The 12,436-nt window shown below is 44.7% G+C and overlaps 1 protein-coding gene across 4 annotated transcripts in view; it reads right to left on the bottom strand.

The window, feature by feature from the left end:
* Cacna1b (calcium voltage-gated channel subunit alpha1 B) overlaps nt 1-12,436 on the bottom strand; it is a 180,228-nt gene that overhangs the window by 43,758 nt on the left and 124,034 nt on the right. For all 4 annotated transcript variants that reach the window (XM_090331041.1, XM_090331038.1, XM_090331039.1 and 1 more), the window contains 7 exons: nt 12,026-12,122; nt 10,094-10,254; nt 3,098-3,235; nt 2,678-2,879; nt 2,261-2,425; nt 1,799-1,909; nt 1,315-1,398 (listed from right to left, as the gene is read on the bottom strand). In XM_090331041.1, coding sequence (XP_090187167.1) covers nt 1,315-1,398; nt 1,799-1,909; nt 2,261-2,425; nt 2,678-2,879; nt 3,098-3,235; nt 10,094-10,254; nt 12,026-12,122 — 958 coding nt within the window. The remainder of the gene's footprint in view (nt 1-1,314; nt 1,399-1,798; nt 1,910-2,260; nt 2,426-2,677; nt 2,880-3,097; nt 3,236-10,093; nt 10,255-12,025; nt 12,123-12,436) is intronic.

The following is a 12,436-nucleotide window of genomic DNA, read 5'->3' as shown; positions in this document are numbered from 1 at the left end:
CTTCTCTACCTGTGCTTTTTTGTCATGGGGTTTGAACTCTGGGTCTGGGTGCTGTCCCTGAGCTCTTCAGTTCAAGGCTAACACTCTACCACCTGAGCCACAGTGCCACTTCTGGTTTTCTGTTTGTTTGTTTTTGCCAGTCCTGGGCTTGAGCTCAGGGCCTGAGCACTGTCCTTGGACTTTCTCAAGGCTAGAGCTCTTCCACTTGAGCCTCAGACCACTTCTGGCTTTTTTCTATGTATGTGGTACCGAGGAATCGAACCCAGGTCTTCATGCTTGCTAGGCAAGCACTTTAACCACTAGGCCAAACTCCCGGCCCCCACTTCTGGTTTTCTGGAGGTTAATTGGAGGTAAGAGTCTCACAGACTTTCGTGCTGGAGCTGGCTTTGAACTATGATCTTCCAATCTCAGCTTCCTGAGTAGCTAGGATTACAGGTGTGAGCCACCAGTGCTTGGGTTTCTTTGTTTCTTTCTTTCTTAAGAAATAACTTCTTAGCCAGGGCAGGTAGCTCACTCCTGTAATCTTAGCTACTCAGGAGGCTGAGATCTGAAGATCAAGGTTCAAAGCCAGCTCCAGCATGAAAGTCTGTGAGACTCTTACCTCCAATTAACTTCTAGAAGATGGGATGTGGGGCTTGGCTCAAGGGTAGGGTGGTACCCTTGAGCTGAAGAGCTCAAGGACACATCCAGGCCCAGGGATAGGATGGTAGCCTTGAGCTGAAGAGCTCAGAGAGAGCGCCCAGGCCTAGTTCAAGCCCCATGACCCACAGAAAAAAAAGAAAGAAAGAAAGAAAGAAAGAAATAACCTCTTAATTTCAGTGTCTATTCCTAGAGATGAGATTTTTCTATTTGTTTCCAAACTAACATGTTACACTTAAGAAATTCAAGAAATATTGCTTTGTGATTCAATTCTTGGAAGTCTGTTAAAATGAGTTTATGTCCTACCATTGGTCAATTTTAGTTGCAGTCCTGATATAATGTGTTTGATAAGAATATCTCCAGATAAAGGATATACACATATTTTACATATGCCAAATCCATAGGAATTTATATTTCTTACTGGATTTGGTCTGTATTATTGAAAACATACACATTAGACATTGGCTGTTACTGTCAAGTTTCAGATAGTCATCAGGCCACCAGCCTAGAAGACCTTTGGAGCCACCTTCTCTCTAAGAACATCGGCCGACACAATACCTGACCCCCAGATCCACCTCTAGAGAGGTGGTTGCCAACACAGACAGGGCCTAAGGACGTGTTGATGGGAAAAGAGTCACTTTGGAGCCCTGAAACAGGACAGCAAATGTCACTTACCGCAATTTCTGTTACTAAAATATCAGTGATACTTCCCAACACTGTGACAAAGTCGAATACGTTCCAGGCATCTCTGAAGTAGTTCTACAGAAAAAGAGGGCAGTCAGTGTTATGGGCTGACAGGCAAGAAGCTGTGGGTGCTGGCTCCCAACAGAAAGGGAGAGAGGTAATGGATGCTCAACACAAGGCTAGTGATAACCAGATTCCAGGGCCAGCATTCAGATACCTCTAACTGAGCTGACGCAGAACTGAGCCATGTGTCCAGAAAGGAGGGTTCTGGACCTATCTGCCTACCAGGACTGAGGGTAGAGCAGGACTCAGGCAGCTGAGAGTGTCAAAGCACCCTTCCCTTGGAGCCTCACAATGTTGTACTGGGGACTTGGGTGAACCACTGGCTCCAAACTGTGAGGCCCCAAGTTTTCCCAATAGAGGGGGAGACTAAATGAAGATCAGCAAAATGTAGAGACTCAGCCGAGTCACATACCAGCACCCCAAACGCGATGATCTTCAGTATGCATTCCATAGAGAACATGGATGTGAACACGATGTTCAGGCATTTCAGCATCAGCTCATACTCATAGGGTGCATCGTAGAACTGCCCAGAGAAGGAGTACTGTTGTTTGAGGGCGCAGCACCCTAAGACACTCTAATTGGACCCACTATGGGCCCCTGTGCACACACAACACAGACAGAGCTCTACATTTGCCCGCACCTAGAACATGTTCCCCTGCTCTCCCTTGAACCTGCTCTTCCCCAACCTTTTTTTTTTTTCTTCCTGTCTCAGCCACAGACAGAAGAAGGAAGAGGATCCCATAGGCATTCTGTGCTGGCTGAGAGTAGACACAGCTTTGCAATGTGCCAGCAGGAAGGAGGACAGCTGTCCACCGGCCTCAGAACTGGACCCTAACCATCAGTAAGTGCCCCTCCCTGGGGTGGACCCCCATACCTTCATCATCAGCACCACGGTGTTGAGGGCGATCATTGCCATGATGAAGTACTCGAAGGGAGGCGAGACCACAAATGTCCACGTCTTATACTGGAACGACTGCTTGTTTTGGGGCATGTACCGTGTCAGGGGCTTGGCACTGATGGCAAAGTCAATGCAAGCCCTCTGCATGGGGAGAAGAATCACCATCAACTCGGAGAGGGCCAGTTCCATAGTGTCCACCGCACCTGGTACCATCTAACCACCGCTCTCAGGGAGCCCATGGTAGAAGGCACAGAGGCAGCAGAGCCTCTTTCTTCCAAGTAGGCTCAAGCAGAGCAAATGTGGTCTCCATCTACAGAAGAGACTCTGCCTGTGCAGACCACAAACAATGCATGCACAGGCCCAATCCCAGGAGCTCATGGCACATCTACCTACCTCATTCTTCTCCAGGCTGCACTCAGACATCACTTTGTCCCCCTGCTCCTGAAAGGTGATGATAATCAAGGCAACAAAGATGTTGACAAAGAAGAAGGGGAAGACAACGAAGTAGACCACGTAGAAGATAGACAGCTCCATGCGGAATCCAGGGCTGGGTCCTTGCTCCTCATAAGTGGCATCAACAGAATGCTTTAACACCCTGTCCAAGAGGAGAGCAAGCATTAAGAGAGCTTCCCCGGGAGCGCAGGGCCTGCTCCACAGGTGTGTGTCACAGGTGTGTGTCACAGGTGTGTGTCACAGGTGTGTGTCACAGGTGTGCCCTACACCCAGGTCCCCTCATGCTGAGGGAAGGAAGGTCAATCTCGCAGCACCCTGCTCCATCTGGCCTCACAGTCATGAAGAGCAGAACAGACTCACAGGGGCCACCCCTCTCCTGTGGACACCGTGAACAGCGTCAGCAGGGCCCAGAGTACATTGTCATAGTGGAAGTCGTATTTCTTCCATTGCCGTGGTTGGGCTTCCACTTCCTCTTTTTCGTAATCCAAATACTGACCCCTGGGAATAAGAAGACAAAGGTTAAAGAGCCCAGATAAACTCATGTATCTTTGGGCAGTAGCTTTTGAAAAGGTACCAATACCATTCTATGTTCCTAGAGATGAGATTTTTTTTTAACAGTTGGTGCCAGCACAAATGAATTTCCAGTCATTCTGGATGCAGAAGAACAAACTTAGACTTAACACTTTTATAAAAGACATTAAAAGGGATGGGAGGAGAAAACAGGGAGAGTACAAGGGAAAGAGTAACACTGTCCAAAAAGAAATGTACTACTTACCTGATTTATGTAACTGTAATTCTGCTGTGAATCACCCTTATAATAACAATTTAAAAAATTGTTCACCATAGCCAAGATATAGAATCAATCCAGATGACCTTCAGTGGAAGAATGGATCAAAAAAGAATGGTATATATACACAATGGAATTCTATGCTTCCATCAGAAAGAATGATACCTCCCCCATGTCCCCATTCATAAGAAAATGGAAAGATTTGGGAAAAATTATATTAAGCAAAGTAAGCCAGAGCCAAAGAAACATAGATTGAATGGTTTCCCTCATTTGCAATATTCAGAATGTGCCTGAAAAATCTACAATGGATAGTAAAGCACAAGAAAGTATACTTGGACATGAGAAACTAAACAGGATTAATTAAATATTTACACAAAGGATATTCTTAGGAGAGAATCACAAAGGCCCAATAGCTAGATGCCTAATAATTGTATAAAATGATGCTTATTAAAATGAAGTCCAAGAAATGGAAATATTAGAGGGTTTTTGTATCAATTTTTGTGGGTTTTTTTTTCCTATTTTTCCCCTTTCGTTGCTGTTTTTGATTTCTGTACCTTGTATGTCATTTTATCTGATTTGGAAGGGTAAGGGAAAGCACAGAAATGGTGGGACAAACTGTGAACTAATTCAGCAGTGAAAGTCACTAAACACTGTGCTAAAAATAAATTACACAACTTATGGGGGAGAAAAGACAGGAGGGGGGAAAAAACTGGAGAAAATGAAGGAAGAGGTGACACAGTTCAAAAAGAAATGTACTCAGTACCTGTACATAACCTTAACAATGAATGTTTTTAATTTAACAAAAATAGAAAATAAATATACTCTATTCAACTTATGTAACTGTAACCCCTCTACACATCAGTGTCTTTTGTTGTTGCTGCTGTTGCTATTGTTGTCATTTTCCAGTCCTGTAGCTTGAACTCAGGGCCTGAGCACTGTCTTTGGGCTTTCTCAAGGCTAGTGCTCTACCACTTGAGCCACAGTACCACTTCTGGCTTTTTCTGTGTATGTGGTACTGAGAAATTGAACCCAGGGCTTTGTGCATGCTAGGCAAGCACTCTACCACTAGGCCACATCCTCCCAGCCCTTGTATATCACCTTTATAATAACAATTTTTTTTTAATTTTTTAGCTTAATTTTATTGCCAAGGTGATGTACAGAGGAGTTACAGCTACATACATAAGGTAATGAGTACATTTCTGGAAGAAAAATGAGGAAGGGGGGCAACAATGTTTGACAAGAAATGTACTCATTACCTAAAAAAATTTGTAAAGCCTATATATAACTATAAGCCTATATATATAAAGCCTATATATAACTATATATAAAAAATATATATAACTATAAAAATTTCTCTTAAGTGAAAACATAGGGGTAAATCTTATATTTGAGAATGTATTCTGAGATATGCAATCAAAATCATAGCATGAAAAAACAAAACTGTATTAACTAAACTTCATCAAAAATTAAAACTTCTGTTTCTCAAGACAGCTTAAAAGGTTTATCTTTTCTTTTCCCACCCTCCACCCCCTCTGCCCCCTGGTAGTCATAGGTCATAGGGCTTGAACTCTGGGCTTGGGCGATGTCCCTGAGCTCTTCATCTCAAGGCTACTTCCCTACCCCTTGAGCCGGCACCACTTCCTATTTTCTGGTGGTTAACGGGAGATGAATCTCAGGACTTTAGAGCTGGGAAACAATGATCCACAGATCTCAGACTTCTGAGCAGATAAGATTACAGGTGAGAGCCACTGTCGGCTTAAAAGATTTATCTTTGTGATTGTTGTTGTTAATGTACTATGTAAAGCTATTTCTTTTTCTTTTTTTTTGCCAGTCCTGGGCTTAAGCTCAGGGCCTGAGCACTGTCCTTGGATTTTTTTCAAGGCTAGAGCTCTACCACTTGAGCCTCAGCACCACTTCTGGCTTTTTCTATGTATGTGGTACCAAGGATAGAACCTGGGTGTTCATGCATGCTAGGCAAGCACTCTACCACTAGGCCAAACTCCTAACTCCGTGAAGCTATTTCTTTTTTTTTCTTTTCCCCTTTAAGTTTATCTCATATTGTTTCTGTATCTGACTTTGGTACTTGGTGTATTATATATAAGTTTATTTGAATATTTGAAAATGGGAAGTAAGCGAAAAACAAGATGAGTGGGAGGAAATGGAGGGGGGGGAAAGTAGCAGAAAAATAGAAACCTTGGGCTCTACTAGCAGAGATCTGCAATAGAGCAAAATCTTGATACATAAGGCCATATAATGTGAAGCTAATTGAAAGGACCTCCAGGATATTGAAACAAAAGCCATATAATGAATGATTGTTGTCCTTAATGTACTATGTTATCTTTCATCTCCTTTGCTGTCCCTTGGTTATCTCATATTGTTACAGTATCTCACTTTGTTATCTGATATATTGAATTTATTTGTATTTGGATATTTGAAATTTGATAGGGAAGGGGGGAAAACTAAGATGGGTGGGGGGTGGGGGGGAGGGAAATGGGTAATGGGTACCAAGACATGTGAAAGGGTATCAATGTATGTGAATTAATGCACCTTCTATCTGGCAAATATCATGTAACCCTTTTACTAATTACAATAAAAAAATAAAAAAAAATAGGGGAAGGGAGTAACAATGTTCCAGAAGTAATGTACCTACTAATGTAACTGAAACCCCTCTGTATATCACCCCAACAATAAAATAAACTTAAAAGTAAAAAGATGAATGAGACAGAATATTTGTTAAGTATCAATCAGACAAGGGACTTGTACTGAGAATATATAAAAATATTACAATCAATATAAAAACAAGGGATTTATACTGAGAATATGCAAAAATATTACAATCCACATAAAAACTATAAGCCAAATTTCAAAATGAGTCAAATGTTAGAACAGACATTTCTTTAGATATACAAAGGGCCAATTCGAATATGAAAAGATGTCTGATATGATCATCAGTAAAAAGCAAATCAAAACCACACTGAGGGGCCTGGGAGTTTGGCCTCGTGGTAGAGGGCTTGCCTAGCACGCATGAAGACCAGGTGTGATTCCTCGGTACCACATACATAGAAAAACAAAAGCCAGAAATGGTGCTGTGGCTCAAGTGGTAGAGCTATAGCCTTGAGAAAGCCCAAGGACAGTGCCCAGGCCCTGAGTTCAAGTCCAGGACTGGCAAACAACAATAACAAAGGATAACACACTATATCTAAGGGTGATCATCCAATAAAATAAAAATTTCCTTTTTCAAAAAAAGTTATCTTTGCCTCATATAACACAAAACAACTCTAGAAGTATATAGATTTTAGTGTAAAAAGCAAAAATACAGGGCCGGGAATTTGGCCTAGTGGTAGACTGTTTGACTAGCACGCACCAAGACCTGGGTTCGATTCCTAGGTACCACATACATAGAAAAAAGCCAGAAGTGGTGCTGTGGCTCAAGTGGCAGAGAGGTAGCCTTGAGGAAAAAACCCAAGGACAGTGCTCAGGCCCTGAGTTCAAGCCCCAGGACTGGCAAAAAAGCAAAAATACTTTTAGAAGGAAACATCCATGACATTAAGATATATTTCTTAAGCATGATGGAAACAGCCAACTGACAAAAGAAGTTTGTTAACTTTTTTTTTTTTTTGGTGGGGGGGTCCGTTATGAGGCTTGACCTCTGGGCCTGGGCCCTGTCTCTGAGCTCTTCAGTTCAAGGCTACCTCCATACCCCTTGAGCCACAGCACCACTTCTGGTTTTCCGGTGGTTAATTGAAGATAAGCATCTCATGGGCTTTAGTTTCCAGGCTGGCTTTAAACCATGATTCTCAGATCTTAGCCTCCTGAGTAGCTAGGATGACAGGCATGAGCCACTTCACCCAGCCCCCCCACCTTTTTTTTGCTGCTGTAAAAAATATCTATCTGAGACAACTTAAGGGAGGAAAGGTGATTTTGGCTCATTGCTTTGGAGGTTTCAGCCTAACAGAGCAGGGAGACTGTGGCAGAGCAGCAGGGCTCATCTTATGACAAAAAACACAGAGAGAGAGAGCGGATTTTTTCTGAATTCTGAACTACCTTGAAAGTACCTTTATAAAATTAACTAAAAGATAATGGACTGTCTTTTAATTCAGTCTCCTCCTAAGTATTCAGGCAGAAACAAAATGTAGGCACAATGTAACATGAATACTTCCAGTCTAATTTCCAAGAGTCTTGTCTTGATTTGATCTATGAAGAGAAGAAGAGGGGGAAAGTGTAGCCAAGAATTCAATGTATATCCTACAAAATTAAGAAGAGTGAGGGAAGGGACAGCATTGATAAAGATATATTGTATTAATGAAGTGCTTTGTTAAATTTCAACTCTTTATACAACTACTTAAAGATGGCTTAAAAATAAAAAAAAAATAATGGCCGGGAGTTTGGCCTAGTGGTAGAGTGATTGCCTAGCATGCACGAAGACCCGGGTTCGATTCCTTGGTACCACATATATAGAAAAAAGCCAGAAATGGTGCTGAGGCTCAAGTGGTAGAGCTCTAACCTTGAGAAAGTCCAAGGACAGTTCTCAGGCCCTGAGCTCAAGCCCATGACTGGCAGAAAATAAATGCACACATACATACATAAATAAATAAATAAATAAATAAAACCTTGTGGGCAGGTAGGATGTGTGGCCTACTGGTAGAGTGCATGTCTCACATGCAGGAAGACCTAGGTTCGATTCCTTGGTACCACATACACAGAAAAAGCCAGAAGTGGCTCTGTGGTTCAAGTGTCAGAGCACTAGCCTTGAGCAAAAAATAAATAAATAAGTCTAAAGACTGTGCCTAGGCCCTGAGTTCAAGCTGCAGGACTGGCAAAAAAACAAACAAAAACCTTATGGGCACAGTGTTTGCTATCCACAGCCCTATAAGCATTCTGGTCACCTACTAGGTTCTTCTTCCTGTTTTCTTGGCCTTCTCTAGCTCAAACTTTCAAAAATTTTCCAAATTTTTTCGAACAAACCAATTCCAAAGGCTTCTGTACCACATCATTAGGCAATCCACCTCTCTGGTACCAGTTCAGACAAATGCCCAAGACAAGCAACTCAAAGGAAGAAAGATTTGTTTTAGCTCCCCGTTTCAGGGGATTTAGTCCAACATGGCTTGGAAGGGCAGAGCAGAGCACAGAAGCTCACCTCATGGCATTCAAGAAACAGAGAAAGAGAAAATGCCTACCCTAGTCAGCATTTGTTTGTAACATATTCCTTAGGCCTCCAACATAGTGGACAGTGCTACCCACATTCAAGGCAGGTCTTCCTGCCTTGAGAATTAATCCTCTCTGGAAATTCCCTCAGAAACACCCAGCATGTATGCTTTACTAATCCACTAGGTGTTTCTCATACAGTTAGGATTAGCACTCCTAAGAGGTAAAGCGGATTTTTTTTGGTGGGTCATAGGGCTTGAACTCCGCCTGGGCGCTGTCCCTAAGCTCTTCAGATCTAGGCCACCGCCCTACCCTTGAGCCAAGCCCCATTTCCTGTTTTCTAGAGGTTAATTGGAGATAAGACTCTCGGTCCATTTGTGCCTGGGCTGGCTTTGAACCTTGATCCTCAGATCTCAACCTCCTGAGTAGCTAGGATTTACAGGCATAAGCCAGTGCCTGGCCTAAGAATTTGTTCTTTAAAGACCATTGGCACAGTGGCTCACGCCTGTAATCCTAGTTCCTCAGGAGGCTGAGACCTGAGGACTGTGGTTCAAAGCCAGCCCAGGCACGTAAGTCCATGAGACTTTTATGTCCAATTAACCACCACGAAAGTGGTGCTGTGGCTCAAGGGGCAGGGTGGTAGCCTTGAGCTGAAGAGCTCTGGGACAGCGCCCAGTCCCAGAGTTTGAGTCCCACAAGACAAAAAAAAAAAGACACCTATCATCAGATTAATGGGCAAAATGTCAACTAACCCACAAGAGAATTTCTTCAAATAAAACAGAAAAACAGACGATCTACACAAGATAGTGAGCAAAAGACCTTGAACAGACACTGCCCATTTTAATGAGCAAGTCCAGATCAAACCCCACACCCAGAAAGGCTGAGAATGTAAAAGCAAGCAAGAGTGAAGTTGTGTGACAACCATTCAACCAGAGGACAATGGGAATTTCAGTTTGCCTGGTGAGAAGGAACTGCCCACACAACCTAGCTCAGTGCATAAACTAACCTTCCGTGGCCAAGCTCCTCCCAAAGGGCACCTCTCCTGTCCAGAGTTTAAAGCCAAGCCCAGGAAGATCTGAGAGACCCTGAGGACAGTTCCTCTGAATTGTCTAAGCTAGACCTTTAGAGAACTTCCTGCAACGTCCTGAGCTTCTTGGATATCTGCAGGCAGGAGGAGGACCTAAGGGACCCTCAGAGTCTAGGCACTCTCTGTGGAGGACAAGCTACAGACCTTGGGCAAAACTCTAGAGACTGGAGGTGCCTTCCCCTCTCTTCTGTAGCATCAGCACATCTCAAAAGCAGGCTACCTAGCATCATAGTGCCCCCACCCGGCAGGGAGTCTCCCAGCCCACCTACGCCTGAGGAACACAGTAGGTGTTCTCTTTACCTTGGAGCTGAATGCTGCCCACCTTGCCTCAGCTTACCTGCAGTCCCTCTCCAGCTCCTTAGATTCGTCAGTGCAGTAGAAAAACTTCCCTTTGAAGAGCTGTACTGCAATGACGGCAAATATGAACATGAAGAGCATGTAGACAATCAGGATGTTAAGGACATTCTTCAGGGAGTTCACTACACAGTCAAATACAGCCTGCAAAGAGGAGGGGGGAGCTGTGAAAGAAGAGGAGAACCGCAGGGAAGGGTCATGAGGAAGGGGGGAGCTACAAGGAGGGACACAAGCACGAGAGAGGAGAGGGGACAGAGGAAAGGGTAGTGAAAGGGAAGGGCCATCATGGCCAGGCAGAGCCCCGAGGGAAGGAGGGAGCTATGGAGGGAGGAACAGAACCAAAGGGAGAAGCAGGGGCAGGAAAGGGTATGGAAGGGACTGGAAGAGGGAACAGGGGAGGGAAACTACCAGCTTAGAAATGTCCCGGACTTCCAGGGACATTCTGTGATTCTGTAGGACCCTCTGGCCTATGACCACATGAGAGAATACTGCCAGCTGGCCTGACAAGAAACCACGTGGGAATGTCCTTCTCTGATGACAGGAGTCAGCCTGGCCTGATGGAGCAAGCAGGAAGTAGACCAGGCAGCTGGATACTCAGGTGAACTGGCCTTACAGGCCACAGAGAGAACCGAGAAGTATAGATATGACAGCCTCCTGATCTACCTCTGCCTTATTCCTGTCTATCAGCAGCAGCAATGTGGTACAGACTGAGGACAAAGCAATGGAACCACAGCCTGAGGAAGTACAGACATGAGGACAGGGATCTGGGCAAGTTCTGGAGTCCCCAGGGGATTGTCTGGTTCCATGGATACCATGCCCTGGGCTTTCTCTCAGGTTCTTCTCTACCTTGTGCAACCAGAGCTGCTCTCAGAGCTGAGCAGGCACTTCCCAGACCATCCTGCAGACCCACGTCCATTTCTGGAAATGCTACTTGGTAGATTCCAGATGCCAATAGCTGTGTGTACCAAAGAAGCTGTGTTCCCAAGAGCAATGTCCCTCCCCTGCAGTACACATGCTCTGCCCCAGGTACAGGTCCTGTCTGGGCCAAGGGCCTTTGTGCCTGTCCAGGTTCCTTCCTCAACTGTTCTTTCACACACAGGTTCTAAGCAAACTTTTTTTTTAATTCCCCCTTTGCCTAAGCTGTTAATACAAGAATGTACAAACTCTTAATACCCAAGTACAAAAAATTTTGAAGGATTACATGAGGTAAGGTATAGAAAGCAATTTGTATAAGCACAGGCTCAATAATTATCAGACTGGGTTTGTACTTTTCTTCCATCCAGAGCCTTAGCCATGCCTTTGGGGGGCCCAGCTAAGCAACTGCTTTTGGATCCCCTCACTGCCAGTGTCTACCCTTCTACCCCAGTCCTCTGTGGCAGTCCCTTCCTCCCTGTTCTACAGCTGTTGAGGAAAGCATAGTGCCCCATCTGATACTCTGAACTAAAGAAGCAGGGTCTTGGCCGGGAGTCTGGCCAAGTGGTGGTTTGGCCTGGCATGCACAAAGACCCAGGTTCAATCCTTGGTACCATATACATGGAAAAAGCTGGAAGTTGTGCTGTGGCTCAAGTGGTAGAGCTCTAACCTTGAGACAGCCCAAGGACAGTGCTCAAGGCCCTGAGTTCAAGCCCCAGAACTGGCAAAAGAAAAAGAAAAAAGATGAGGAAGGGTCTTACAGTAGACTGTTGGGAACAAACTTTCCTTGAGGGAAGGGGCTTAGAGCTAAGTAAGCGCAGCTCCCTCACACAGGTGAGCAATTTGAAAAGACACATGCAAACACACACACACACACACACATGCACACACACACACACATTGATGTACACATATGTACACACTCAGATACCAGGTGCATATGCATGCATGCGTGCCCCCACATGCACAGAACACTGCTCAAGCTCTAACTCCAGGCTCTGACCTTGAGTTTAGGCAGCCGTTTAATGGTCTTGAGGGGTCGCAGGACACGCAGGACTCTCAGGGATTTGATGGTGTTGATGTCTTTCCCTTTGGATCCTCTAGAAGAGAGAAGCTGCTGATATAGACAGGCAGGATGCATGGGTGCGCCAGCTCATACTGTGCTGTGCATTTTGCTGCAGGGTACAGGTAGAGAACCCAGTGCAGGAGGGCTCCTCCTAGGGCTCCCTGGCTGGACCCAATCTGAGGACAGTAGTAAGGGTAGGGCCAGGGACAGGCCAGGACTAAGGCAGAATACTTGGTACAAGAACAGCTGAGTTTCCAAGTATCAGACCATGGTGGTCATTCACACCTCTCCCTACAGTTCTCAGCAACAAAGAAGACTGAGGGGGCCAGCAAAGTCTACAGCCCTGGA

This window comes from Megascapheus bottae, chromosome 3 (assembly GCF_031878675.1).
Source record: "Megascapheus bottae isolate mThoBot1 chromosome 3, mThoBot2.hap1, whole genome shotgun sequence".
Classification (NCBI taxonomy): domain Eukaryota; kingdom Metazoa; phylum Chordata; class Mammalia; order Rodentia; family Geomyidae; genus Megascapheus; species Megascapheus bottae.
This window is presented reverse-complemented; position numbering and strand designations above follow the sequence as displayed.